A 27,278-nucleotide genomic window follows, 5' to 3' on the forward strand; every position below is an offset into this window, starting at 1 on the left:
TTGTGGAGTTCTTATGAATACTGTCACAACTGTTGTGCATTTTTGTGTATCTGCAACTTCTCTGTGGTGTCCAGAAAACAATTTCCTTGCATTTATTCTCTGTTTCTGGCTCTTACAATCTTTTGAAACCCCATTCTATAATGATCCCTGGGCCTTAGGAGGAGAAGGGGTGTGATATAGATGTCTCATTTAGAGCTAAGAGTTCCAAAGTTTCTTATTCTTTGTGCCTTGACCAGTTGCAGGTCTTTATGTCAATTGCTACCTACTGCAGAAAGAAGCTTCTCTGATGAAGTTTTGGAAAGGTACTAAGTCATTTGGAGTAGTTTGACACTGCTGATAAAGACTTTTGTAAGCCTCTCTGCTGGGCAGGTACTTCATGCTGTAGACTCCATAGCATATATTTACCCATTGCTTCTAATTCCCATATTACTAGAATCATTACAGATCCCCAGAAAGATTAACAAAAATTCATGGATTTTATTCCTCAGCCACCGAGGCAGAACTGCAAATACTACATAGTCCTTGAGGTCCCTAGGTTACTGATCCATCACCAAATATCAAATATCTTCCACACATAGAATGATGTATGGTGGTTGGCTCCACCATTTCTCCCCCAACCCTCTCTCCCCAATCCACTCATAGTTGGTATTTCTAAGTGGAAATTTTTTTCAACCAAACCATGAAAAATAAAGAACAACACTGTTTTGGCTACTAATTTATTGCATAACTTTAAATGGAAGCTAACTACCTTTGGTGAGGAGTAAAGGAGGGTGCAGAAGTTTGGGGAAGAGTAGCATTAGGTTCATGGCCAGTTGCAGCAATTACAGCTGGTATCAAAAACAAGCTCTGCCTGACAATGCTGCTGGTATGTGATTCCATTGATGCAGTGCCAGAAAGCATTTCTGTCATCTGCCACGGGGTAAAGGCCATCAGCTTTACCAGCACAGAATCCACTGCCTTCAGAGCTTCCTCCAGAGCTTCCACCCCCACTCCCACTTCCTGGAGGAGAAGTCACTGACTCAGAAGGCAGGTCAGGGGCTGTGCAACCTGAAACATACAAGTAGAGAGAGTTGAATGGTAGGCCTGCTGCAGCAGTGAACTTCATGTGGAAGTAAAGAAAACTGTATGCATTATTGCCAGAAGATGGATACAATTAGCTGCAGTCTCATAATTGAAAAGACTGCATCTAAGGCATTCAAGAAAGACCTAATGTACAAAAACATATTTTTAAGATCTGACTATAAATACCTTGAAAGAAAAACATTGAAACAGTTATGGAGGTTGAAATATTCCCTGAGTGATAGACTGGATAGATAAGAGTAGTGGCAAAGCTTCCTGTTAATTCTCTCCAGAAGTCTGAACAAGACATTGAATAAGGAATACACATACATACATACACAGAGAGAGAGAGAGAGAGAGAGAGAGAGAGAGAGAGAGAGAGAGAGTTGTATGCTAAAGGTAAGCACAAAATCTTCAGACTCTTATAAACCTTGAAATCCTAAAAAATCTGATCTCATGTATTCCAAAGATAGGCTTGGTTTTCCATAATTCTCTTAGAAATTGAGATTTAGTAAATGTCAATAACTATCTCGTGGACAAATACAGAAGACTGAAATTGGAAGGATATCCAAAGATAACAGGGGTGAAAATGCCATGATGGCCTTTAAATTGATAAACAGACATTACTAACACACACACTGCAAATTTATGCTGTCATTTACCTGCAGTGGGTATATCAAGGGCTTTGCTCAGAGTGGAAGTCAGAGGGAATTTTCCCTGGTCACAGAAAGAGCCAGTGAAGTCGTCAAGGTCAATGGCCCAGATCATGGCGCCTCCAAAATTGTTCTGCTTAAGCCACTGAGCCTATTTGAGAGGATAGGACAGAAGATTCATTTTATTGCCTGAGCCTTGGGTCTGTTATGCCAGAAAATCCTAGGAGCTGACCTTACCTTGACACTGAAGCTCTTGATATTGTCATAGCCAACCCACTCATTGGACTTGTAGGCATAGGGCACTTCCTGGGGGGCATCCCAGACCTCAGTGGCTCCATTTCTCAGAAAGGTGCAAATCTTTACATGTTAAGAGAGTCAAATCCTTTAAATATTAGACCCATGAAAGAGAAAACACATTATTTTCTTTCCTTTCATATCCTCATTTGGGGTTACCTGAATCTTATAATTCAGTTTTGTTTGGGTTATTTTCATCTTTGCAGTGATGGAGATGAGACCCAGAACTTGCCATACTAGATAAGTACATGCACTAATACCCTCACTATATCACATCTCTAGTATTTTCTCTTTAATGTAGAGTATATATAGCGGTGAATATAGGATCATCCTGGTTCAGCTTCCTAAATGTTGAAATTGTGAATATGAGCAACCAAAACTGCAAATATCAGTCATGAAAAAACATTGTACAGTATGATCCTAATTTGTTTTGTCCTTCTGTGCTAGAGCTTGGATCCAGAGCTATCAACCACTGAGCTACATTTCCCAGATTGAGTTACCCCTCAAATTCTACATTTTATTCATTTTTTAATACTAAAATTTTGGAATCTATAGTAGTGTATGAAATTTATTTATTTTATTCATTCTCTCTTAATGTAAATATCCTTTTTTGGATTTAGTTTTTTTGAGACAGGGTTTCTCCATATACCCCTGACTGTCCTGGAACTCACTCTGTAGACCAGGCTGGCCTCAAACTCAGATGTCTGCCTGCCTCTGCCTCCCAGAGTGCTGGGATTACAGGCGTGTGCCACCACCGTCCAGCTTAATGTAAATATCCTTAATAGTATTATCCATTGCTTGAAGGAATATTGTTTGAATTAAGTATAGATGTATAGAACTACCCAAACTCTTTTTTAAACTGATGATTATGTACGACTTAGGGTACGTAACTTACAGAGCACTATACAGCCAACCTACTGACCTCATAGTAGGCCCAGAACCCAGCCTGCCTGGTATATGGCCCAGAAGGGCCATTACCAGAGGTAGGGGCACCAATTCCAGTATCAGAGGGGTTGCTCAGGGTGAAGGTGTGTCCATACTCTGGAAATCCAACAATGAGCTTCTCAGCTGGGGCTCCATTGTTCTTCCAGTAATTCATGGCATAATCCTGTAATGGCAGCAGGTTAGACAGGACCTGAATAACCAGTGGCCTGTGTTAGAATCCAGGCAAATTATATGATGTTCATAATGAGTGGATTTCTTTATTGGTACTTTATTTTTCAAATTTTTTAATGAAATAATAGTAATGGCCAACAACTTAAGATATTTGGCTAAATAATTTGGCCTCTGAATGTGCATTCATCTGGAGCCTGATTTTCTATACGATTTACACCCCCTTCTCCAGTGTATATTTCTGTAGGGTCTTACCACATTGAGGTATGCATTGCTGCCAGTCTCAGTAGGGTATTTGTAAAGAGGACTGTTCTCACCAGTGTAGCCCTCCCAGGAGCCATGGAGATCATATGTCATGACATGGATTAAGTCCAGGTACCTAAGAGGTAGTAAGATTTAAAATCATTTCTGATAACTGTTTCTCACATCTATGCAAGCAAAGATACCTTTTCCACAGCAACTGTACAGACAAGATCTTTGAGCATAAGACATCTAAAGAATAAGTACAATGCTTGAAAAGTTCTCACAGAAGTTTAGGATAAGGACACCACTCACTGAGAAAGCTCAGGGATCTCATAGCCAGCCTCAATGTTGGAAATGCCAGCGGCTACAGCAGCAGTAACCATCAGTCTGGGCTTGTTGCTCTCAATAGCTTCCTGCTCAAAAGCTTCACGTATTTCCTGCAAATGAGGTAAGTATGCTTAAAGTTAATTTCAGCTATTTAAATAATAATAAATGCATGTTTGCACACTGTCTTTCATCTCTAAAGTACTTTCAACTAATTTGTCTAATAGTATTTTTCTCTAAAGTATTTTCAACTATTTTGTATAAAAAAGTCAATAATACAGGTGGAATTATGAAATTACAACTATGTAGTATATGTGGGAGTTAGGAAATTGACACCAGAATCCCACAGAAAGTTAATGGAACCCAAGATTTCAGATGACCAATCAGAGCTCACTTGTATCACAGCATTTTGAAGATACATTCTCTGCAGTATACTTATATAGCTTTAAGTGATTTGAAAAGTCGCTTCCATACTCCTTGTAACACAGACATTTGGTTCAATGAATTGCTGGATTTGTCAATGGGGACGGTGAGAATGGTTGAGTGCCAGGTCCAACTTAGTGCCAGATGTTAATTCACCTACATTCTGTATGTGATAGTTCTAATACGTATGGCCCCCATACACCTAAGTGTTTGAATGTTAGAAAGTGTCACTATTAGGAGGTATGGCCTAGGTGGAGATGGTAGGGCTTTGTTGGAGGAAGTATGCCACTGTGGAGAAGGGGCTTTGAGATATTCTATGCTCAAGCTATGCTCAGTGAAGCACCCAGGCTCTCCTTGCTGCCTAGGAACCAAGATGTAGAAATTTCAGTGCCTTCTCTAGCACCCATGGCTGCCTACACACTGCTATGTTTCTTGCCATGATAATAATGAACTAAACATCTGAAACTGTTAAACAACCCCAACAAAGCATTTTCTTTTATAAGAACTGCCACAGTTGACCTGGGGCAGAGATAGCAGATGTGAGCTGCACACTCCCTCTGAGCTCCATTGCCTGCCTGGATGCAGCAGAAACATCCAGGTCAGGCTGTTCTATACCAATGCCTTGCCTGCCAGGTCTACTTCGAGCACAGTCAGTAGAGATAGGCAGTATGCTGTTCCCTGAGGCCCATTATCAGGTCCAAGACTCAGCCTTCCTCCACCTCTGAAGGAGTCCTGCTTTAATCAAGAACATTGACAATAAAATGGTTAAAGGTGATTAAGGTCCAGTGTAAGAACACAATCAACTACAATAGCAACAGCAAGGTACCACCATAGATCAGCTATCCTAACTACAGCAAGCCCTACATATCGTAGCACAGCTGAAGCAAAAGAAACTGACCATCAATCCAATTTTATAAAGTGGATAGAGCTCTTCTTAGAGGGAATTAATCCCTTAAAGAAATACAAGAGAATAAAATCAAACAGATGAAGTAAATGAAAAAAATGTTCAAGACCTTAAAATGTAGATAGAAGCAATAGAGAAAACACAAACTGAGAGAATCTCGAAACAGGAACTAAAGATGCAATCACCAACATAATACGAGAGATGGAGGAGAGAATCTCAGGAACAGATGATATAAGAAACTTATACATCAGTTTAAATGCAAAATCTGAGAAGTTCATGATAAAAACCATGTAGAAAACTTGGGACACTATGAAAAGACCAAACCTTAAAATAATAATAATAGAAGTAGGAGGAGATTGCCAGCTCAAAATCACAGAAAATATTTTCAACAAACTGAATGGAGAAAATTTCCCTAACCTAAAGAAAAAGATCCCTTCTGTAAAAGAAGTTTACAGAACAACAACAAATACACTGGACCAAAAAAGAAAATCTTCCCACTACATAATTATATAATCAAAATGCTAAATAAACAGAAAAAAAAGAAAAAAAATTAAAAGATTAAAGAAAAAAGTCCAAGTAATATATAAAGGCAGACCTACCAGAATTGCATATGACTTCTCAACAGAGACTCTAAATGCCAGATGTCTTGCAGCGCCTAAGAGACCACAGCTAACAGAACAGACTACAATACCCAGCAAAATTTTCAATCACCGTAGATGGAGAAACAAAGATATTCCATGAAAAACAAAAAAACAAATTTCCTACACAGAACTCCAGTGGCTAAGACTCTAAGATCAAGAGTCATTGATAAGTGGGACTTCATGAAACTGAAAAGCTTCCATAAGGCAAAGAACATAGTCACTAGGACAAACTGACAACCTAGAGATTAGGGGGAAAATATTCACTAAACCTACATCTGATAGATAACTAGTATCCAAAATATATAAAGAACTCAAGAAGCTAACTTCCAAAGAACCAAACAACCCAATCAAAAAATGGGGTAAATTGCTAAACAGAGAATTCACAACAGAGGAATCTTGAATGGCTGAAAGTCCTTAATCATCAGAGAAATGAAAATAAAATGACCCTGAGATTCTACCTTATACCAATCAGAATAGCTAAGACCAAAAACTCAGGTGACAGCACATGTTGGAGAGGATGTAGAAAAAGAGGAACACTCCTCCATTTCTGGTGGTATTGCAAACTGGTACCAACTGGAAACCAATCTGGAGGTTGCTGAGAAAACTGGAAATAGTTCCACCTGAAGACCTAGCTTTACCACTCTTGGGAATATACCCAAAAGACACCCCACCATACCACAAGGACATGTCCTCCACCATGTTCATAGTAGCCTTATTTGTAGTAGCCAGAAGCTGGAAACAATCCAAATATCCCTCAACTGTAGAAAGGATACAGATAATGTGGTTCATTTACACAATGGAATACTATTCAGCTATTAAAAATGAGGACATCGTGAATTTTGCAGGCAAATGAATAGAACTAGAAAATGTCATCCTGAATGAGGTTACTCTGACCGAAAAGTTCATACATGGTATGGACTCACAGATAAGTTGATATTAGCCAAAAAGTACAAAAAAAGTACCTAGGATACAACCTTACACAACTGTAAGAAGTGTAACAAGGCAAAAGGCCCAAGTGAGGAAGCTTCAATTCCCTTTAGAGGGGGCAAAGAAATAATCATGGAGGTAGAGGTAGGGAGGTTCCTGGGTTCAGGAATGTGGGGAGGGGAACAGGATCAAACATGGGGGACAGGAGAGAGGCCATGGCTAAGAGAATGAGTAGAAATAAGCAACTTTGGGAGGTGGTGGGACCTAGAGTCAAAATTTCTCACCCAGAAGTGTTCCTGTCTGAATGAACTATAGGGACAAAAATGAAGAGACTGCAAGAAAGGTAGTCCAATGACTGGCCCAACTTGTGATCTATCTCATGAGGCGGTCACCAAGGCCTGACACTACTACAGATGCTATGATGTGCTTACAGACAGGATCCTCATATTCCTTTCCTCAGAGAGGCCCTATAAGCAGCTGACTGAGACAACTACAGATGCTTACACTCAACCATTGAATTGAAGATGGGTACCTCTATTGTTAAATTAGGGGATGGACTGAATAAGCTGAAAGGCAGAGGGACCTCATAGGAAGAGCAGCAGTCTCAACTAACCTAGACCCCAGGGAGCTCCCAGAGATTAAGCCACCAACCAGGAGCATACAGTTGACTGTCTGAGGCCCTGGCTTTTGGGGCCTTATTTTGCCAGATACTGAGGCCTAGTGAGGAAGCCTGAGCCTTTGCTCGACTTTAGAGACCTGTCTTGGTCACTTCCATACTGGAGTGACTCAGCAAGACCTGCTTAAACATACATTTGCCTAGCTACCAATGTCAAATAACTTCATTGGCCCTGTCAAGTCACCCCATACCCTCCATCGTCCTTCCCTGACCCCTACAGCCATCTCACCTCACTAAAAAAAATCCCTGCCATCTCACTCAACCCTATATAAACAAAAGACTGATATAATAAAACAAGTTTCTACTTTGACAGACTCCCAGATCTGGGTGGTTATTCCGGCAGGAGGAGATCAGAGCTGGGACATTCACCATCCTGCTTCAGCTACCAGAGAGACTCAGCTGGACTGGGTTCTCTCCTCTCACTTAGACCTGCTGGTAGAAAGCTGACACAGGCTCATATGTATCAGAGGTCTGCCTTATCTGCCCTCAGTAGGAGAAAATAATTTTAAACCTAGAGAAATTTGAGGCCCCTCAGGGAAGAAGCCTGGTGGGTAGGGGAGCACCCTCACAGAAGCAAGGAGGAGGAGGAATGGGATGAGAAACTGTGGGGAGGGGAACCAATAGGGGTCAAAAAGTGGAATTTAAATAAATAAAATAAAATTTAATACAATGGGGCACAGAGCATAATAATGGGGCATAATTCTCAACAGAGCAATCTCTAAGGGCCAAGAAGCACCTAAAAAATGTTCAATGCCCCAAGTCTTCAGGAAAATATAAATCAAAACCACTCTGAGATTCCATATTGCACCCATCAAAATATCTAAGATCAAAAATTCAAGTGCCAGCACATACTGCAGAGTATATGGAGCAAGGGATGATCACTCCTTCATTGCTGGTTGGAGTCCAAACTGTTGCCTGCCTTTGGATTCCTTTCCCCTTGCTGGGCTGTATTGTTTGACCTTGGTGGGAGAGGATGTCTTAGTCCTGCTGTGACTTGTGTGTTTTTGTCCTGCCAGGCCATATTGGTACCCTCAGAGGGCCTTCCCTTATCTTAGGAAGAGTGGGTAATGGGGTAGAAGTATGAGAGTGTCACTTATAGGAGAGGAGGGAAGGAGGCTGTGATCAGGAAATAAAATGAATAAGTAAATAAATATTAATGAAAACAAGATTTGCCATGTTCACGGTATCTCTTCACAGCAATAAAACCCTAAAACAATGTGTGACTCATTTATTTAGAGCACTGAGTTGAGATCCTATAATGACATTATTTGGGACAACAAATGATATTCCAGTCATAACTCTAGACATAGCTATTGTGTTGAAAAACTAAGACATTTATTTGAAAGGATAAGATTGGGAAAATTTCCTGGACAGAACACCAATGGCTTAAGCTCTAAGATCAAGAAGCAACAAATGGGACCTCATAAAATTGCAAAGCTTCTATAAGGAAAAGAACACTGTAAATAGGACAAAACAGCAACCAACAGATTCGGAAAAGATTTTAACCACGCCTAGAGGGCTAATATTCAATATATACATAGAACTCAAGAAGTTAGACTCCAGAGAACCAAATAACCCTATTTAAAAGAGGGATACAGAGCTAAACAGACAATTCTCAACTGAGGAAACTGGAATGTCCAAGAAGCACCTAAAGAAATGTTCAACATCCTTAGTTATCAGGGAAATGCAAATCAAAACAACCCACAGATTCTACCTCACACCAGTCAGGTTGGCTAAGATCAAAAACTCAAGTGACAGCAGATACTGGTGAGGATGTGGAGAAAGAGGAACACTTCTCCATTGTTGGTGGGACTGCAAGCTGGTACAGCCACTCTGGAAATCAGTTTGGAGGTTCCTCAGAAAAATGGACATAGTACTACCTGAGGACCCAGCTATACCTCTCCTGGGCATATACCCAGAAGAAGCTCCAACATGTAATAAGGACACATGTTACTCTATGTTCATAGCAGCCTTATTTATAATAGCCAGAATCTGGAAAGAACCCAGATGTCCCTCAACAGAAGTATGGATACAGAAAAGGTGGTACATTTACACAATGGTGTATTACTCAGCTATCAAAAACAATGAATTCATGAAAGTCTTAGGCAAATGGATGGAAGTAGAAAACATCATCCTGAGTGAAATAACCCAATCACAAAGGAACTGCACTCACTGATAAGTGGATATTAGCCCAAAAGCTCTGAATACCCAAAACACAATTCACAGACCACATGAAACTCAAGAAAAAGGATGACCAGAGTGTGTATACTTTGGTCCTTTTTAGAAAGGGGATTAAAATACCCATGGGAGGAGATACAGAGACAAAGTACAGAGCAGAGAATGAAGGAAAGACCATTTAGAGACTGCCCACCTGTGGATCCATCCCCTATACAGTTACAAAACCAAGACACTGTTGTGGTTGCCAAAAAGTGCTTGCTGACAGAAGCCTTATATACCTGTCTCCTCAGAGGATCTTCCAGTGACTAAGAAATACAGAAGTGGATGCTCACAGTCAACCAATGGACTGAGCACAGGGTCCCCAATGGAGAAGCCAGAGACAGTATCCAAGGAGCTGAAAGAGTTTGCAGCCCCATAGGAGGAACAAGAGTATGAACCAACCAGTACCCCCAGAGCTCCCAGGGACTAAACCACCAACCATAAAGTACACATGGAGAGACCCATGTCTCCAGCCACATATGTAGCAGAGGATGGCCTAACATCATCATCAATGTCATCATCATTGTCATCATCATCAATGAGAGGAGAAGCCCCTGGTCCTGTGAAGGCTCATTGCCCCAGCATAGAGGAATGCCAGGAAAGGGAAGTGTGAGTGGGTAGGTTGGTGAGCAGGGGTAGGGAGTGGAATAGGTGGTTTTTGGAGGGGAAATAACGAAAAGTGATAACATTTGAAATGTAAATAAAGAAAATGTCTAATAAAAGATGGAAAAAATATAAACAGTGTTATGTCTATCTTCAAATGTTAAATCCAGATACTGTAATGTATGTAGTTTTATTCTGCATCACTTCAGTGAGCAGTAGTGTAGCCAATGATTAGATACTATAACAGTCCTGTTCAACTAAGAGAAGAGGTCCTATTTCTGATCTTTGGAGCTATCTAACAAAAAGTAAAGTGCTGCTGTGGAGACAGCTCAATGGTTAATGTGCTTGCCATGCAAGCTAAAAACCTGAGTTCAATACAGCTATTCCCACCCAACCCAAACAAAAAAATTTTAAGCAAAGTATACAGGTCTGGTCATATTTATCAATGCACAAATCTTTCAAAGATTTCCGTTTTCCTTAGGTAAGTTTAATTTTTTTAACTTAATATAAAAATGTACATGTAACTTGATTCTTGCGTTTGTTCATTCTCACAGGCTTAAAACTCACTCCTCACTTGCTCACACAAATTTGTCTTCTTTTATGTTGTTTCCATCTGCACTGAATTAGATAACAATGTTATCTAATTCAAGTTATCAAGACTAAGATCTAGCATCACTTTTCCTAGAAAGCTCCTTGTGACCTTGCCCAAGAGAAAAATTAGGTGATTTCGAATTTGCTTTTGGACTATGTAGACCTTGGATTCTGTGTAGTTTATCACAGCATTTATCAAAATGTTCTACAGTTCTTTCTAATGTTTCAGTTCTCCACCTCAGGTGTGTGTTCTTTAAAGTCAAGACTCTGCCTTATTCTTGGTTTTAACCTACTCCAAATAACTGCCACAGAGCATAGATTATTCAATAAGAGTAGACAGTATCTGTGTAATGACTCTAACAGACATAGCAGGTATTTATGACACTAGCAGTTTGATGTCCAAATTACTCTTGCCCTTTTAGTACCCTGGTTACTTATCTATATAATGAAGGTCATAATGCTTAAGGAACCTATATCATTTAGTAAATGTCAAGTCAAGTGAACTGTGATTCTGAAAGCAGCATGTAAAGTAATATGCAGCATATATTTGGTTCAAGGACTTTATGCTTATCTAAGGAACTTTCTTATGCTAAGATTCCATAATTCTAAAGTCATGTTTGGTTTTATTATACAAGCACCTGGTCCTCACTGAAAAAAATAGACTTTGGATATTATAGAGCTAACGTCTTTTCCTGGTATCCTCACCTTCACCAGGACAGTGAAGAGATGCTTGTCCTGAGGAGGGCTCCCACGTGAGCCTGGGTATTCCCAGTCCAGATCCAGTCCATCAAACCCATACTGACGCAGGAATTTGATAGCTGAGGTAATGAAAGTCTGGCGGTTCTGAGAAGTGGAAACCATGGCAGTAAAACTGAGGGAAACCAAAAAAGTCAGAGTAAGGCCTTGGTGTTCTGAACACACCGGAATAAAAATAGTTTGAAGTTCCATTTCTGCCTCACAGTCCTTGACCAGGACCTGACTAAGGAGTGAAGTTTGTTCCAGGGCTATCCTGGTTTCTCTTTGCAATCACTACTCTTTCCAACTACAGTACCTCAGCATTCACTTTATTTTGCTATTCTTCCCAACTCCCAGATCAAATATTTTCCCAAGATGCCTTTGTTGTTTTGAATACCCAATAAACTTAGTTAAGAGCCTTCTGCCTTCAAATCAGCCCCCAGTTCATATATATTCAAATTAGTCTTGATTTGTATATATGGTCTCATTTTTCCTTTCTCAGAAAGACAGACAAATTATATACAGGACCTTCATCAGACCTTGGAGCCTTCATATACTTTAAGATATTTTTTGAAGTGAGCAGCTAAAGCTTACAGAATGGTGTCCCAAAATATTCATCCAAATTTAACCCTGTAAAAGCCACAGTAGCTAATCTAAAAATCTTCTGATAAGTATTGATGATCTGATGTAGTAATTTACTAAGCAAAAACAATTCATTTAATGGATCTTCTTAATATCCATCTGGAATTTTGAAGTATAAAAGAACATGGATTATGCTATATTGATTTCAGTAGTAAATGAATGAGTGGTTTTCTAGAGAGAACTTACGGAGCAGTTCCAAAGTTCCAGCCTCCAACTGCCAGGAGGGTTTTCAGTTTGCTGTTCCTATAAAACAAAAAATAAACAAAGAAATCTTTAAATCCATGGGTCCTGACATTTAAAATAACATTTCTGTTTATGATATTGAGCTTGCTCAAATTATTCATGGTAAGACTGATGTGGTACTATTTGCTTGAGTTATTTGCGCTAATTTTTCCACTACTAAAACTTTGTTTACAAAAAGTCTTTGTATTATCACCATAAATAAGGTCAAGGATATGCATAGAAATCAGAAATATATAATTGTTGGATTTATTGTTAGCAATATCTGTACTACATATAACTTAAAAAGCCTAATTAGCTCATTGTCCTTTCTTCAGGTAAAATGTTAAATGTTGCTGTCTCCACAGCACCAATTCACTTTAACATATTTTATCCTTTATTTAATTAATATAAGTTAATTGGGGTATCACTAGAAACATAGGTAAAAAGTGAAAAGGGGGCAATGGAATTATATAAAATTAAAGTTACTATACAGCAAAGAAATAAAGGCAATAGACAAAGGGCACAATATGTAGATCACAAGGTTTGTAGCTGGATGATATCGATGGTTATCTTTCTCTTCTGGTAGCATGCAGAATACCTTAGAATATCTTCCAACATCATGAGTGCTAGGTGGTAGAGGTGAACATTCTAACTTTACACCAGCTTGATTTTCCATATTTTATGATATAAGTGACAGTGTATTCAGAAATAGAGACTTAATATTACATTTGGAAAATAACCAACAGCCTTAGTAATAGCCTGTGATTAAGAGGATAGGTTACGGACTATTTTGGCCAGTGGTTTAATTCAGTGTAACCCACTCTTGCCACTTGAAATTTTATTTGGTGCATAAGGTTTTGCAGAAGCCACAACAGCACCTAGAACCTCGGGCAAATGGCTCACCCACAGACCACTTACATTCCCTCAGTGCCTGCCCAGCCTTCACCCATCTGCCATTCCTCCACTTGTATATTCTCATCAAATAACCATCATATTCTCAGACCACAATTCTGGTTTCCTCCTGCCACACCAGAGGCCATGAGATCCACCAGAATCCCAGGTAGATTGGTTGTGTGTGGACTGCCCCACTTTCTCAGTGCTTGCCAAGCCCATGGCAACTTGCCTTCCTTGTTACCATATCCCAGCCCCTAACCCCAAAGGAGGTACTCTACTATACCAGAGGTAGCCACCAAAACAACAGATAATCCACCCACCATAACACCCACTACAGTGCCCTGTAGCCTAGCCTCAGTCATGACATACACCTCTATCAGCATACCCTGCATCCAAAATCTAATGAGGACCACTGCATAGACCAGAGTCCATACCTGGCACAAGAAATCCAGGCCCCAACTTGAGTAAAGAACTTCTACTAAACCACAGGCCACTCCAGCCAGAAGACCAGAGAGAAAACAGAGAAATCAAGGGGAAAACACACATCCAACAAAGACAAACTCAGAAATTAGCAGCTAGAGCTATAATTATCTCCAAACCATATTCCTAGGTGCCACTGTAAGAATACAATCAACATCAGCTGGGATAATGTATCTCCATCAGAGCCAGGCTATCCAACTATGGAAAGTCCAGAATAATCTAACACAGATAAAGCACAAAAAAACAGATATAAAATCAACTTTATGAAAATGTTAAAGATCTCCAAAGGGAAATGAATAAATCTCTTAAGGAAAATGAGGATAAAGACAAAAAAATGGAGGAAATGAATAAATCCCTTAAAGAAATCCCCAAAGGCAAGGAAACAGTTGAAGAACTTGAATAAAATAGTTCTAGATCAGAAAATGGAAACAGAAGCAATAAAGAAAACAAAAACTGAGCAAATTCTGAAATTAGGATAAACAAACAAGAACTACAGAAATGAGAATCATGAACAGAATACAAGAGATGAAATGACAAATCTCAGGCATTGAAGATATATAAAAAGATAAATACATAGGTCAGAAAAAGTTAAATCTAGAAAGTTTCTGACACAAAACATCCAAGAAATCTAGGACAGTATAAAAGGCCAAATCCAAAAATAAATGGGGCACCCTGAGCTGTTCCTGTGCTACAACATTCAGAGCTGATCCTGGGCCACAGCACTCTACATCCAAATACGGCCAGGACAGAAGTGGTCTCCCAGGAGTGCTGACAAACTGGTGAGCACAGGTAAGACCACCACTTCTGCTCTGAAAGACAAGCCTGGAGATCTGAGGTCACAGGAACCAAGGAGCAGCCTGGGACATGATCCTTCCAGATTGCATCTGTTCCCAGAGATGATCCTGTGCCACAGAGCCTAGAACTGATCCTCTGACACAGTGCTCCATATCCAAATATCTTCGGGAGAAAGCTGGTCTCCCAGGAGTGTCAACACACCTGTAAGCACAGAGAAGACCACCACTTCTGCTCAAATTCATAGCCCAAGAGGGACCTGCCCAGAGCCAGTAGGAAATAGGAACCAAGGAACAGCCAAAGAAGGATCATTCCAGTTTCTATCTGGACCCCAGAGCTGACCCTATGCCATAGCTGTCCATACCAAAATTTCTCCTGGAAAGAACTGGTTTCCCAGGAGTAACTGACATGCAGGCTTGCAGAAGGGACATGTCACAGTCAAAGACAATAAGATCAGTTAACACCACAGATAACCAGATAGCAAGAGACAAGGGCAAGGACATAACCAACAGGAACCAAGGCTATTTGGCATCATTAGAAATGAGTTCTCTAACTACAGTGAGCCCTGAACATTCCAACACATCAGAAAAGCAAGATTCTGATTTAAAATCACATCTCATGATGGTGATAGGGGACTTCAAGAAGAATGTAAATAAGTCCCTTAAAGAAATATGGAGAACGCATGTAAACAGCTTGAAGCATTTAAAGAGGAAACACAAAAATCCCATAAAAGATTACAGAAAAAAAAAAACCAACCAAAAAGGTAAAAGAATGGAACAAAACCATACAGGATCTAAAAATGGAAATAGAATCAATCAAGAAATCACAAAGGGAAACAACCCTAGAGATAGAAAACCTAGAAAAGATATCAGGAGTCACGGATGCAAGCATCTCCAACAGAATCCAAGAGATAGAAGAGAGAATCTCAGGTACACCATAGAAAACATTGACACAACAGTCAAAGAAAGGGCAAAATGCAAAAAGTTCCCAACCCAAAGCATCCAGGAAATCCAGGACAAAATGAGAAGACCAAACCTAGAGACAATAGAAGAGAGTAAAGATTCCCACTTTAAAGGGCCAGTAAATATCTCCAACAAAATTATAGAAAAGAATTATAGAAAAAAAACTTCCCTAATTTAAAGAAAGAGAAGCCCATGAACACACAAGAAGCCTACAGAACTCTAAATAGACTGGACAAGAAAAGAAATTCCTCCTGTCACACAAAAATCAAAATACCAAATGCACTAAACAAAGAAAGAATATTAAAAGCAGTTAGGGGAAAAGGGCAAGTAACATAAAAAGGCAGGCCAATCCGAATTACACCAGAATTCTCACATGAGACTATGAAAGCTAGAAGATCCTGGGCAGATGTCATACAGACCCTAAGAGAATACAAATGCCAGCCTAGGCTACTATACACAGCAAAACTCTCAATTACCATTGATGGAAAAAATAAGTTATTCCATGACAGAACTCAAAGAAAGAAATCACATGATCATTTCATTAGATGCTGAAAAAGCATTTGACAAAATGCAGCGTCCCTTCTTGTTAAAAGTCTTGGAAAGATCAGGAATTCAAGGTCTATACCTAAACATAGTAAAAGCAATATGCATCAAACCAGTAGCCAACATCAAACTAAATGGAGAAAAACTTGAAGCAATTCCACTAAAATCAGAAACTAGACAAGGCTGCCTATACTCTCCCTGTTTAGGCGAGTGACACTTGGCACCAAATCAAAGAGATCAAAGAGATACAAACTGGAAAGTAAGAAGTCAAGATATCCTATTTGCAGATGACATGATAGTATGCATAAGCAACCCCCTAAAATCCAAGAGAACTCCTACAGCTGATAAACAACTTTAGCAAAGTGGATGAATATAAAATTAACTCAATCAAATCAGTACCCTTCTTCTACTCACAGGATAAACAGGCTGAGAAAGAAATTAAGGAAACAACATCCTTCACAATAGTCACAAATAATATAAAATATCTTGGTATAACTCTAACCAAACAAGTAAAAGATCTGTAGGACAATAATTTCAAAGCTCTGAAGAAAGAAAATGAAGAAGACCTCAAGATCTCCCATGCTCGTGGATCAGCAGGATTAACATAGCAAAAATGGCCATCTTGCCAAAAGCAATTTGAAGATTCAATGCAATCCCCATCAAAATTTCAACTCAATTCTTCATAGAGATAGAGCTCTTCTCAAATTCATCTGGAATAACAAAAAACACAGGACAGCAAAAACCAAACTCAACCATAAAGGAACTTCTGGGGAGAATCACCATCTCTGACCTCGAGCTGTTCAACAGAGCAATAGTGATAAAACCTACATGGTATTGGTACAAAGACAGATAGGTAGGTAGATCAAGGGAATAGAATTGAAGACCCAGAAGTGAACCCATATACCCATGGTCACTTAATTTTTGACAAAGAAGCCAAAACCATCCAGTGGAAAAGAAGACAGCATTTTAAAGAAATGGTGCTGGTTCAACTGGAGAAGTTGAACATGGTTCAGCATGTAGAAGAATGAAAATTGATCCATTCTTATTTCTTTGTGCAAAGCTCAAGTCCAAGTGGATCAAGGACTTAAAAACAGATACACTGAACTTAATAAGAAAAAAAGTAGGAAGGAACCTCAAACACATTGGCACAGAAGAAAATTTCCTGAACAGAACAACAATGGTTCATTCTCTAAGATCAACAATTGACAAAAGGACCTTACAGAACTGAAAACTTCTGTAAGGCAAAGGAAACTGCCAATAGGACAAAACAGCAACCCACAGATTTGGAAAAGATCTTTACCAACTTTCCATCCAATAGAGGGTTAATACACAAAATATGCAAAAAACTCAATAAGTTAGACTCCAGAGAACCAAATAACCCTATTAAAGAATTGGGTACATAGCTAACAGGGAATTCTCAACTGAGGAATCTTGAATGGCCAAGAAGCTCCTAAACAACTGTTCAACATCTTTAGTCATCAGGGAAATGCAAATCAAGACTATCCTGAGATTCCACCTACTCCAATCAGAATGGCTAAGATCAAAAAGACAAGTGTGAGCAGATGCTGACTAAGATGTGCAGAAAGAGGAACACTCCTCCACTGCTTGGGGGACTGAAAGCTGGTAAAAATAACTTTGGAAATCAATCTGGGGATTCCTGAAAATTGGAAATAGTTCTATCTGAAGACCTAGCCATACCACTACTGGTCATATATCCAAAAGATGCTCCAATATATAACAGTGACACATGCTCCACTATGTTTATAACAGCCTTATTTATAATAGCTAGAACCTGGAAAAAACCCAGACTCAACAGGGGAATGGATACAGAAAATTGTGGTGCATTTACACAATGGAGTACTGCTCAGTTATTAAAAACAATGACTTCATGAAATTCACAAGTGAATGGATGGAACTAGAAAATATCATCCTGAGTTAAGTAACACAGACACAAAAGAACATATGTGGCATGTACTTGCTGATAAATTGATATTAGCTCCAAAACTCAGAATACACACAATTCAACCCACAAACCATATGGAGCTTAAGAAGAAAGAAGATCACAGTGTAGATGCTTCAATTCTACATAGAAGAGTAAGAAGAATAATCACAGGAGGTTGAGGGAGGCTGGAACCTGGGAGGGAGAAAGGAGGGAGGAAAAAAAGAAGGGGCTTGATCAGGTATTGGAAGGGACAGGAGAGAAATACAGAGGCTCAGGAAATTGAATAGAAACATGTAGCAGTGGGGAATGGGTAACTACTACAAAGTCCCAGACTCCAAGGAAGCAAGAGGATCCCAGGACCCAACAGTGATGACTTAAGCCAAAATACCCAACAAAGGGGACATACAACTTTTAGATACCATCTCCAGTAGATAGACAGGGCCCCCAGTTAAGGGATGTGGCCACTAATATATCTCAAAATCTTTAATCCAGAAATGTTCCTACCCAAAGGAAAGACAGAGACAAAAAATGGAAGAGACTGAAAGCAAGACCAACCAGAAACCACCACCACCCCACAGGGATCCATCCCATCTGCAGACACCAAACTCCCAGACTATGACTGATGCAAGAAGCACTTGGAGACAGGAGACTGATATGACTGTTCTCTGAGAAGTTCTACCAGCACCTGACCAATACAGATGCAGATACTCACAGCCAACCATTGGACTGAGCCCATGGACTCCAATGGAAGAGCTAGGGGAAGTACTGAAAGAGCTGAAGGGGTTTGCATCCCTATAAGAAGAAGCATATCAGATAACTGGACCACCCTGAGCTCCCAGGGACTATACCACCATCCAAAGCATATACGTGGAGGGAGCCATGTCTCCAGATACATATGTAGCAGAGGATACTTCTGACAGCAATGAGAGGGAAGTCCCTTGGTCCTGTGGAAGCTTGATGCCCCAGCATAGGAGGATGCTAGAGCAGTGAGGAGAGGGTGGGTGAGTGACTCGAAGAGCACCCTCATAGAGGCAAAGGGGAGGGGAAAGGAAGAATGGGGTGGGGGGAGTTGTGTAGGGGTAACTGGAAGGATGATGTCATTTGAAATATAAATGAATAAAATGATTAATAAAAATGCCAAGAGGAAAAATTTAAAAATAAAGTAAAAGTTACTGATTTTTATATAAAAGTTTAGACTTGTGATTTTAAAAGATTTTTATAAGATTACATTTTTAAGATAGATAGTAAAATAATAAAATGATTTGTAACTGCACATTGTAACCTGCCAGTAAAATTGGCTGAAAAAAAAAATACCTTGCTTGCTTACACTTAATTTATAACAAGTTGCTTAGACAAGAATGTATGTGAGTTCTTGGGAATAATGTAAAATGTTTAATCATATAAGAGTATTGAGAATCATGTTTAGTTTTTTATTTATATTTACTGTAATCATCCACTTAAGAAAGAGAGAATGTAACTACACTGTAATTTTTATACTTCTAGAAAGATTTTGGTGGGAATTATAAGCTATGGAAGAAAAATAAAGTTGTTGGAGCCATACATCATCATCCAGTGTGTGTGTGTGTGTGTGTGTGTGTGTGTGTGTGTGTGTGTGTGTGTGTCTGTGTGCCTGTGTTTCTACCCTTTTTCACTGGCCACTAGATAATTAAGTTTTGCTCCCTCAGAAAAGTTGGCCGAGTGATTAATCACTGACACCACACATCCCCCTCAGGGCCTAATGTGTTGAAGCCAGGCTTTGGCACATATATAAACCTTAAAATCTAACATTCACATATAAGAAAAAATATACAATGGCTATCCCTTTGAATCTGAGTTATCTTGCTCAGGATGAGGGTTTCTAACCTGTTTGTTTCATTTTTCTTGGCAGCTGAATGTGGCAATATGTAAGTGTGCTATATTTTCATTATCTATTTATCAGTTGATGAATATCTAAGCTGTTTCCCATTACTATGAATAGCACAACAAGGATTATAGATGGGCAAGTATCTCTGCAGTGAGCTATAGATACCATTTAGTATATGCCCATGAATGATAGAACTGGATCTTGAGGTAGATTGATTTTTTTTCAGCTTAAAGAATGAGAGAAAATATCTGTACATCATTTATTTTGCTAAAGGATGATATTCCAAAGGTGTAGGACTATAATTGCCCAGGGCTATGGAGGAATGGTTGGGGGAGCTCCTACCTTGGATACTTCTGATGAAGATGTCAGGAGTTGCCTACCTCCCCTGTCCCAACCTCATGCTGTAAAGTTAGCTGCTCTTCCATCAACTCTAGTAAGAATTTATTACCCTGACAGTTATCAAGTTTTACTCTATGTCTGACATCATAAGGTTCTCCTACACACACTCAGACCCTCCAGTCCCTGGATATGCAGATGAATCATCTTATAATACCCTTAGCCTGGCCAATGATACAGAGCCACAAAACCCTTTCCATAGACACCCTGGTCACCTCCACAGAGACATAAATACCCCTTTACCCTCACTCCTACACAAAAATTGCACCAGGTATCTGAAGCTGTTCCCAGGTGTGTTTATTGTCCATACACTCATTACCTACTTAGATGCTGTACAGTATGAACCTGTGCCTGGGTAAACATCCCTCCCTCCAGCCCAGCTCAGTGTACAATGGTCCTGGTTACCATGAGTGAGAAGCAGACATGGGCACAGATATATCAAGAACTCCTAGTGACTCCTAGTAGGTAAACTTTACTAAACCTTACTACAGTAGATGCCCATGTACCCAAAAATATATAGACAACATAAATTATATTCAATGGCTTTAAAACAAAAACAAGGATACTAAGTTGCAGGTAGAGAAAGGTGAAGCATCTAGGAGGGTTTGGAAAGAGAATAGTATAATTTGAATACATTATGCAAATTCTTACAATTAATTTTACAATGAGTAAGAAGGATAGATACATACATACATACATACATGGATAAATAGATACATAAGATACATAGATATACATATAGATAGGCATTGATTTGTTACATATCACAAATCTGTTGGTTATGAATAACATCTTCAGAAGCAATGGTGGTAGTAACAACTGGTCCAAAAGATAAAATTTAGATATCTATTTACCCCTTTCTTTTACCTGTTTTTCAAGTCATTGAATGCTTTATAGAGAGTAACATCATTCCATTCTATGGTGGTGATCTCATTGTTCTGCATCCCAGCAAAGGCATAGATCAGGTGAGTACACAGGCAGGGATTAATGTCATCAGGCTTGAAGCTCCCCAGACCTGGCCGATACTGGGCCCAGTTGGTGAAGTAGCATACCAGATTGTAGGCAGACCCTGTGGCAATCAGGAATATGTCAAGGTCTGGTGCATTTGGTACTTAACTGTGAAAACAGTTGGGGTTCTGCATCTCTTTCCCTCCCTGCCTCAGAGCCCTGATTTCCAATGCAGGTGACTACTGTGAGGCACTGTTACACAGAAATCAAGAGATGGTAAAAATACATTTTGTTGATCTTCAAACAAAAATACCCATAATTCAGGAAGTTCAATGGTCTCATAAAAACTAGTGGATGAGAATTATAAACTCATAGGTGGTCAAGCTATAGAAACTAGCAATAACAGCTGAGCTAAGTCAACTCCCCCATAAGGCAAACCCATCTCTCTTTTTCTAATGTTTTATCTCCTGGTACATTTTTCAAAATATAATAATACTGGAATGTATTTTACTTAATTATATTAATCAGACAGATGCATTATGTAAATTAAGATACTTAAGTTTTATGGTAGTTAATTGCTTTGTCGAAAGTATAACAGTGACCTACCCAGCTGAACATTCAGCAGAAGAGCCAAACCTAGAAAGAGAAAACAGATATTAATTTTTCGAGGATACAACTCTAGAACCTTGTGGTTCATCGTACTTACCATGTGCTGTGAGAGCCAGGCCAAGTGAAATTTTGGAGTTGTGTAAAGGGGTGATATTTTCAGTTAACATTCTTTGTTCTACACTTTAACTGCTTGTCAAAACTGGTTGCTATCCTTTTTTACATTCTGAGTCATAATTTTTGTAAATGTGAAGTCTGCTATGTAAATATGTGAAGCAGGGCTGACTGAAATTGCTCCAAATTCATAGCACTGACTACAGAATCAAATATGCCTCATTTCCCAGAGCTGATATGAGCTCAGGACTTCAACAGAGAAGGCATCCTCTAAAGCAGAGAGTCAAGCTGGGGAAACACATTGATAACATCTTCAGAGAAATTTTACTAGAGAAGATATACCTCCAGGTGCTTCTCCTTGGCTTCAACAGAGAACTTTCTTTAGACATTAACTCCTTCTATAGCCCAGGCTGCCCTAGAGAAGCTCCTGCCTGTGCCACTTGAGTGTGGGGACTACAGGTTTGAATCACTGTCAGGAGAACTGGGCCACTTCTCTCAGCATCTTTTATATACCAGGCTTTGGAATCCCTTTGAAAAGGGCTTTGAAGCATAACAAAGTTACTAAAACACAAATTTAGAGCAGCTTGTAAGTTTTAGACATGAATTGGCTCTAACCAACTACTGAATCAACCACTTATTGATTGTCAGGGAGGGACAGTTATGTTGTCATCATCTCAGCAGGATTATAAAGAAAAATAAATAATCCAGCAGAAACCAGAGCAAAGAAAACTTGCATATCTCTGTGGTGATTGCTGCTGGTTTTTTGTTTGTTTGTTTGTTTTTGTTTTTGTTTTATTGCCAAAGGAAGTATTTCCTATTTATGGAGAGGTATATAAACATGATATCAATTTAAGGTAGGTAGTGCAGAAAGATGAATAGGGAAAATGAATAGCTGGAAAAGACAGAAAAGAGTAAGACAAGTACTGAAAGACAAGGAGGCTTACTTTTAGTACCATGCCATGATAATGACATGAGCTTAGAGAGCAAGAGAAAGACTTATTGTATGAGAAAAACATTTGCAATGAGAGGAAAAAAACAAAAAAGCCAGAGGAGCCAAGCACTGATTGTTTCCTGGCTATGAGATCTGAAGAGGAAAGGACATACAGCAAGGCCAAAGCTCTGGCTCTGACTACAGACTCACCTGTGACAAGAAGGAGCTTAGCCATGGTTCCTTCAGTACTGCTCCAGCTGAATCCCAAACGGCTTTTTATACCACCTGACTGCCTACGTATCACAAGGGTTTCTATTGGTCAGGGTTTAAGCAAGATGTAAATGTGACTAATCACTAAATTCACAGATCTCCCCTGCATATTTGACTGTTTAAATCTCTCACCTCTGTCATTACCTTTCCTGCCCTGTATGGACAAAATAACACAGTGTCTCCTTAGAAAGGCCCTGTAGACCAATAGAAATGACCTTGAATCTTAATAGCCTTTTTGGCAGTTTCCAGTGTGGACAAACACCTGCTCATATCCTGAAGTTCTTTCATTTTGTGGACATTTCATGCCTGTCATAAAAGAATGTTCTTGTTGAAAGTAAACACCAACCCTTGGAAATTATTAGCTGCTTTAAAAATGATTTTGTTCAAGAAATGATCATATGCAACATGTACAACCTGTGCCTAAATAACTTTTCCTCTTTAAGGGATGCTTCCTAAGCATTCTGAGTATACCTGTTCTTAAAAATGACATCAGGGTCTGGCCAGGAGCACAGGAAACTCAGGGATGGCAGAGCAGATGAGACAGGGTCCATCAGAGCTACACCTGCACCCAGAATCTGGGCTGCACCACACTCATCTGTGCACCAATCCTGCCAGGGGAGAACTGGTCTGCAAGGAGTGCTTTGACTCTCAGCTTTGGAGATGAGGCTGCCATTTTCTCTCCAGTGATTGTGCAGTTGGGAACAGTCAGGAGCACAGGGAATACAGGAGTGGCAGAGCAGCTGGGACAGGGTCCTTTCAGCCTCCATCTGCACCCATGAAATGGGTAGTGCCACAGCACTCTGTGCCAGGGGAGAGCTGGTCACCTAGCAGTGTTGAGACAGGCTTGAAGGCTCACAGGAGGGAGAAGCTCCATCCAGAGACAGGAGGACCAACTAATACCAGAGATAGCCAGATGGCAAAAGGCAAATGCAAGAACATTACAAACAGAAAACAAGGCAACGTGGGACCATCAGAACCTAGTTCTCCCACAACAGCAAGTCCTGGATACCCCAACACGAGGGAAAAGAAAGATCTGTATTTAAAAATCACAGCTCATAATGTTGATAGAGGGCTTCAAGAAGGACATAATTAATTCCCTTAAAGGAATACAGGAAAACAGAGATAAACAGTTAGAAGCCTTTAAAGAATTACAGGAAAGCACAACCAAACAGGTAAAAGAATTGAACAAAACCATACAGATCTAAAAATGGAGGTAGGAACAATAAAGCAATCACAAAAGGAAACAACTCTAGACATAGAAAGCCTAGGAAAGAAGTCAGTAGGCAAAGATGCATGAAGCAACAACAAAATACAAGAGACAGAAGAGAGAATCTCAGATGCAAAGGGTACCATACAAGCATTGGCACAATAGTCAAAGAAAATGCAAAATTCAAAAAGCTACTAACTGAAAACATCCACGAAATCCAGGACACAATGAGAAGACCAAACCTGAAGATTCTAGGTATAGAAAAGAATGAAGATTTACAACTTAAAGGTCCAGTAGATGTCTTCAACAAAATTATAGAAGAAAACTTTCCTAACCTAAAGAAAGAGATACCCACAAACATACAAGAAACCTACAGAACTCCAAAAAGACTGGACCAGAACAGAAAGTCCTCCTAGCACATAATAATCAAAACACCAAATACACTAAACAAAGAAAGAATATTAAAAGCAGTAAGGGAAAAAAGGGCAAGTAACTTATAAAGGCAGACCTATCAGAATTACACCAGACTTCCCACCAGAGACAATGAAAGCTAGAAGATCCTGGGCAGACCTCATACAGACCCTAATAGAACACAAATGCCACCCCAGACTACTATACCCAGCAAAATTCTCAATCATAATAGGTGGAGAAACCAAGATATTCCATAATGAAACCAAATTTACACAATATCTTCCCACAAATCCAGCCTTACAAAGGATAATAGATGGAAAATGCCAACATAAGGAGGGAAACTACACCCTCAAAAAAGCAAGAAAGTAATCTTCTTCCAACAAACCCAAAAGAAGATAACCACACAAACATAAAAATAACATCAAAAATAACAAGAAGCAACAATCACTATTCCTTAATATCTCTGAACATCAATGGACACAATTGCACAATAAAAAGACACAGACTAACAGAAATATTTTCATGTAAATTGTCAATTTTATCAGAAAATGTTTGCAATTCCTCTTTCAATTAATTCAGTAATTTTTGGGGGTTTTTGGATTTTTTTTTTTTTTTTTGCTTTTTTGAGACAGGGTTTCTCTGTATAGTCCTGGCTGTCCTGGAACTCACTCTGTAGACCAGGCTGCCCTCAAACTCAGAAATCTGCCTGCCTCTGCATCCCAGAGTGCTGGGATTATAGGCATGCGTCACCACTACCTGGCTATTCAGTAATTTTTTATGTCTACCATTTTATCTGAATGATTTTTCATGATAATCTTCAATTTTAGCATGTTTTTCTATATATGTCTTCTATTTTATCACAAATGTTTTCCATGTAATCTCTGATTTTATCACAAGATATTTTTAATTCCACCTTCAATTAATTCAGAAATATTTTTTGTCTACAATTTTATCTGTATAATTTTCCATGAATAAGTCAATTTTAGCATGCTTTTCTATATATTTTTGAATTTTTCAGAAGTATTTTCCATGCAAATCTTCAATTTTACTTGAAAATGTTTATAATTTCATTTTCAATCAACTTAGAATTATTTTATGCCTACCATTTTATCTGTATAATTTTCCATAATAATCTTCTATTTTAACATGTTTTTCTATATATTTCTTCAATTTTATCAGAAATATATTCCATGTCAACCTTCAGCTTTATCAGAGAAGGTTTATAATTCCACTTTCAATCAACTTAGGAATACTTTTATGCCTACCATTATTATATCTATATAAAATTTTCCATGATGAAAAAAAAGGAAATGCAAACAGCTCCTTACCCAAAACCTCCAGGAAATCCAGGACCAATGAGAAGACCAAACCTAAGGATTATAGATATAGAAGACAGTGAAGATTTCCAGCTTAAAGGGCCAGTAAATGTCTTCAACAAAATTACAGAAGAAAACCTCCCTAACCTAAGAACATATAAGAAGCCTACAAAATTCCAAATAGCTTGCACAAAAAAAGAAATTTCTCCCATCACATAATAAATAAAATACCAAATGCACTAAACAATGAAAGAATATTAAAAGCTGTAAGGGGAAAACATCAAGTAGCATACAAAGGCAGGCCTATCAGAACACTAAGACTTCTCACCAGAGACTATTAAAAGCAGAAGATCCTGGACAGATGTCATAGAGAAACTAAGGGAACACAAATGCCAACCCAGGCTACTATACCCAGAAAAACTCCCAGTTACCATAGATGGAGAAACCAAAATACTCCATGACAAAACCAAATTTACACAGTATCTTTCCACGAATCCAGACCCTCAAAGGATAATGAATAGAAAGCACCAACAAAAGGAGGGAAACTACATGCTAGAAAAAAGCAAGAAATTAATCTTTTAACAAAACAAAAAGAAGAAAGCCACACAAACTTATCTCCACCTAACATAAATAACAGGAAGAAACAATCACTTCTCCTTAATATCTCTTAATATCAATGGACTTAATTCTCCAAAAAAAAACATATACTAACAGACTGGATACATAAACAGGAAGCAACATTTTACTGCTTACAGGAAACTCACCTCAGGCACAAATACAGACAATACCTCAGAGTAAAAGGCTGGAAAGCAATTTTTCATGCAAATGGTGCCAAGAAACAAGCTGGTGTAGCCATTCTAATATGGAATAAAATCGACTTTCGGCCTAAAGTAATCAAAAAAGATAAGGAAGGACACTTCATACTTATCAAAGGAAAAATCTACCAAGGTGAACTCTCAATTCTGAACATCTGTGCTACAAATACAAAGGCACCCACATTCGTAAAAGAAACTTTACTAAAGCTCAAAGCACACATTGCACCTCACACAATAATAGTGGGAGACATCAACAGCCCACTCTCGACAATAGACAGATCAGGGAAACAGAAACTCAACAGAGACACAGTGAAACTAACAGAAGTTATGGACCAAATGAATTTTTTTTTAATTAGGATTTCTTTTTTTTTAATTTATTGATATATTTATTTACATTTCAAATGAGTTCCCCTTTTCTGGACCCCCACTCCCTGAAAGTCCCATCAGTCCCCTTCCCTCCCCCTGTTTTCCCATCCAACCCTTCCCACTTCCCTGTTCTGATTTTGTTCTATACTGCTTC

General features: G+C 39.0%; 1 protein-coding gene across 1 annotated transcript in view; it reads right to left on the bottom strand.

Moving 5' to 3' along the window:
* Positions 1-713: 713 nt before the first annotated feature.
* The window catches only part of LOC127682842 (acidic mammalian chitinase), a 124,181-nt gene continuing 97,616 nt past the window's right edge, over positions 714-27,278 (bottom strand). Inside the window, exons 2-11 of the mRNA XM_052179542.1 lie at positions 21,695-21,724; positions 21,008-21,209; positions 12,232-12,288; positions 11,374-11,539; positions 3,675-3,799; positions 3,375-3,498; positions 2,929-3,114; positions 1,950-2,069; positions 1,722-1,863; positions 714-1,047 (exon numbers count right to left, since the gene is read on the bottom strand). Coding sequence (XP_052035502.1) covers positions 803-1,047; positions 1,722-1,863; positions 1,950-2,069; positions 2,929-3,114; positions 3,375-3,498; positions 3,675-3,799; positions 11,374-11,539; positions 12,232-12,288; positions 21,008-21,084 — 1,242 coding nt within the window. The 5' untranslated portion in view covers positions 21,085-21,209; positions 21,695-21,724 and the 3' untranslated portion in view covers positions 714-802. The remainder of the gene's footprint in view (positions 1,048-1,721; positions 1,864-1,949; positions 2,070-2,928; positions 3,115-3,374; positions 3,499-3,674; positions 3,800-11,373; positions 11,540-12,231; positions 12,289-21,007; positions 21,210-21,694; positions 21,725-27,278) is intronic.

This window comes from Apodemus sylvaticus, chromosome 4 (assembly GCF_947179515.1).
Source record: "Apodemus sylvaticus chromosome 4, mApoSyl1.1, whole genome shotgun sequence".
Classification (NCBI taxonomy): domain Eukaryota; kingdom Metazoa; phylum Chordata; class Mammalia; order Rodentia; family Muridae; genus Apodemus; species Apodemus sylvaticus.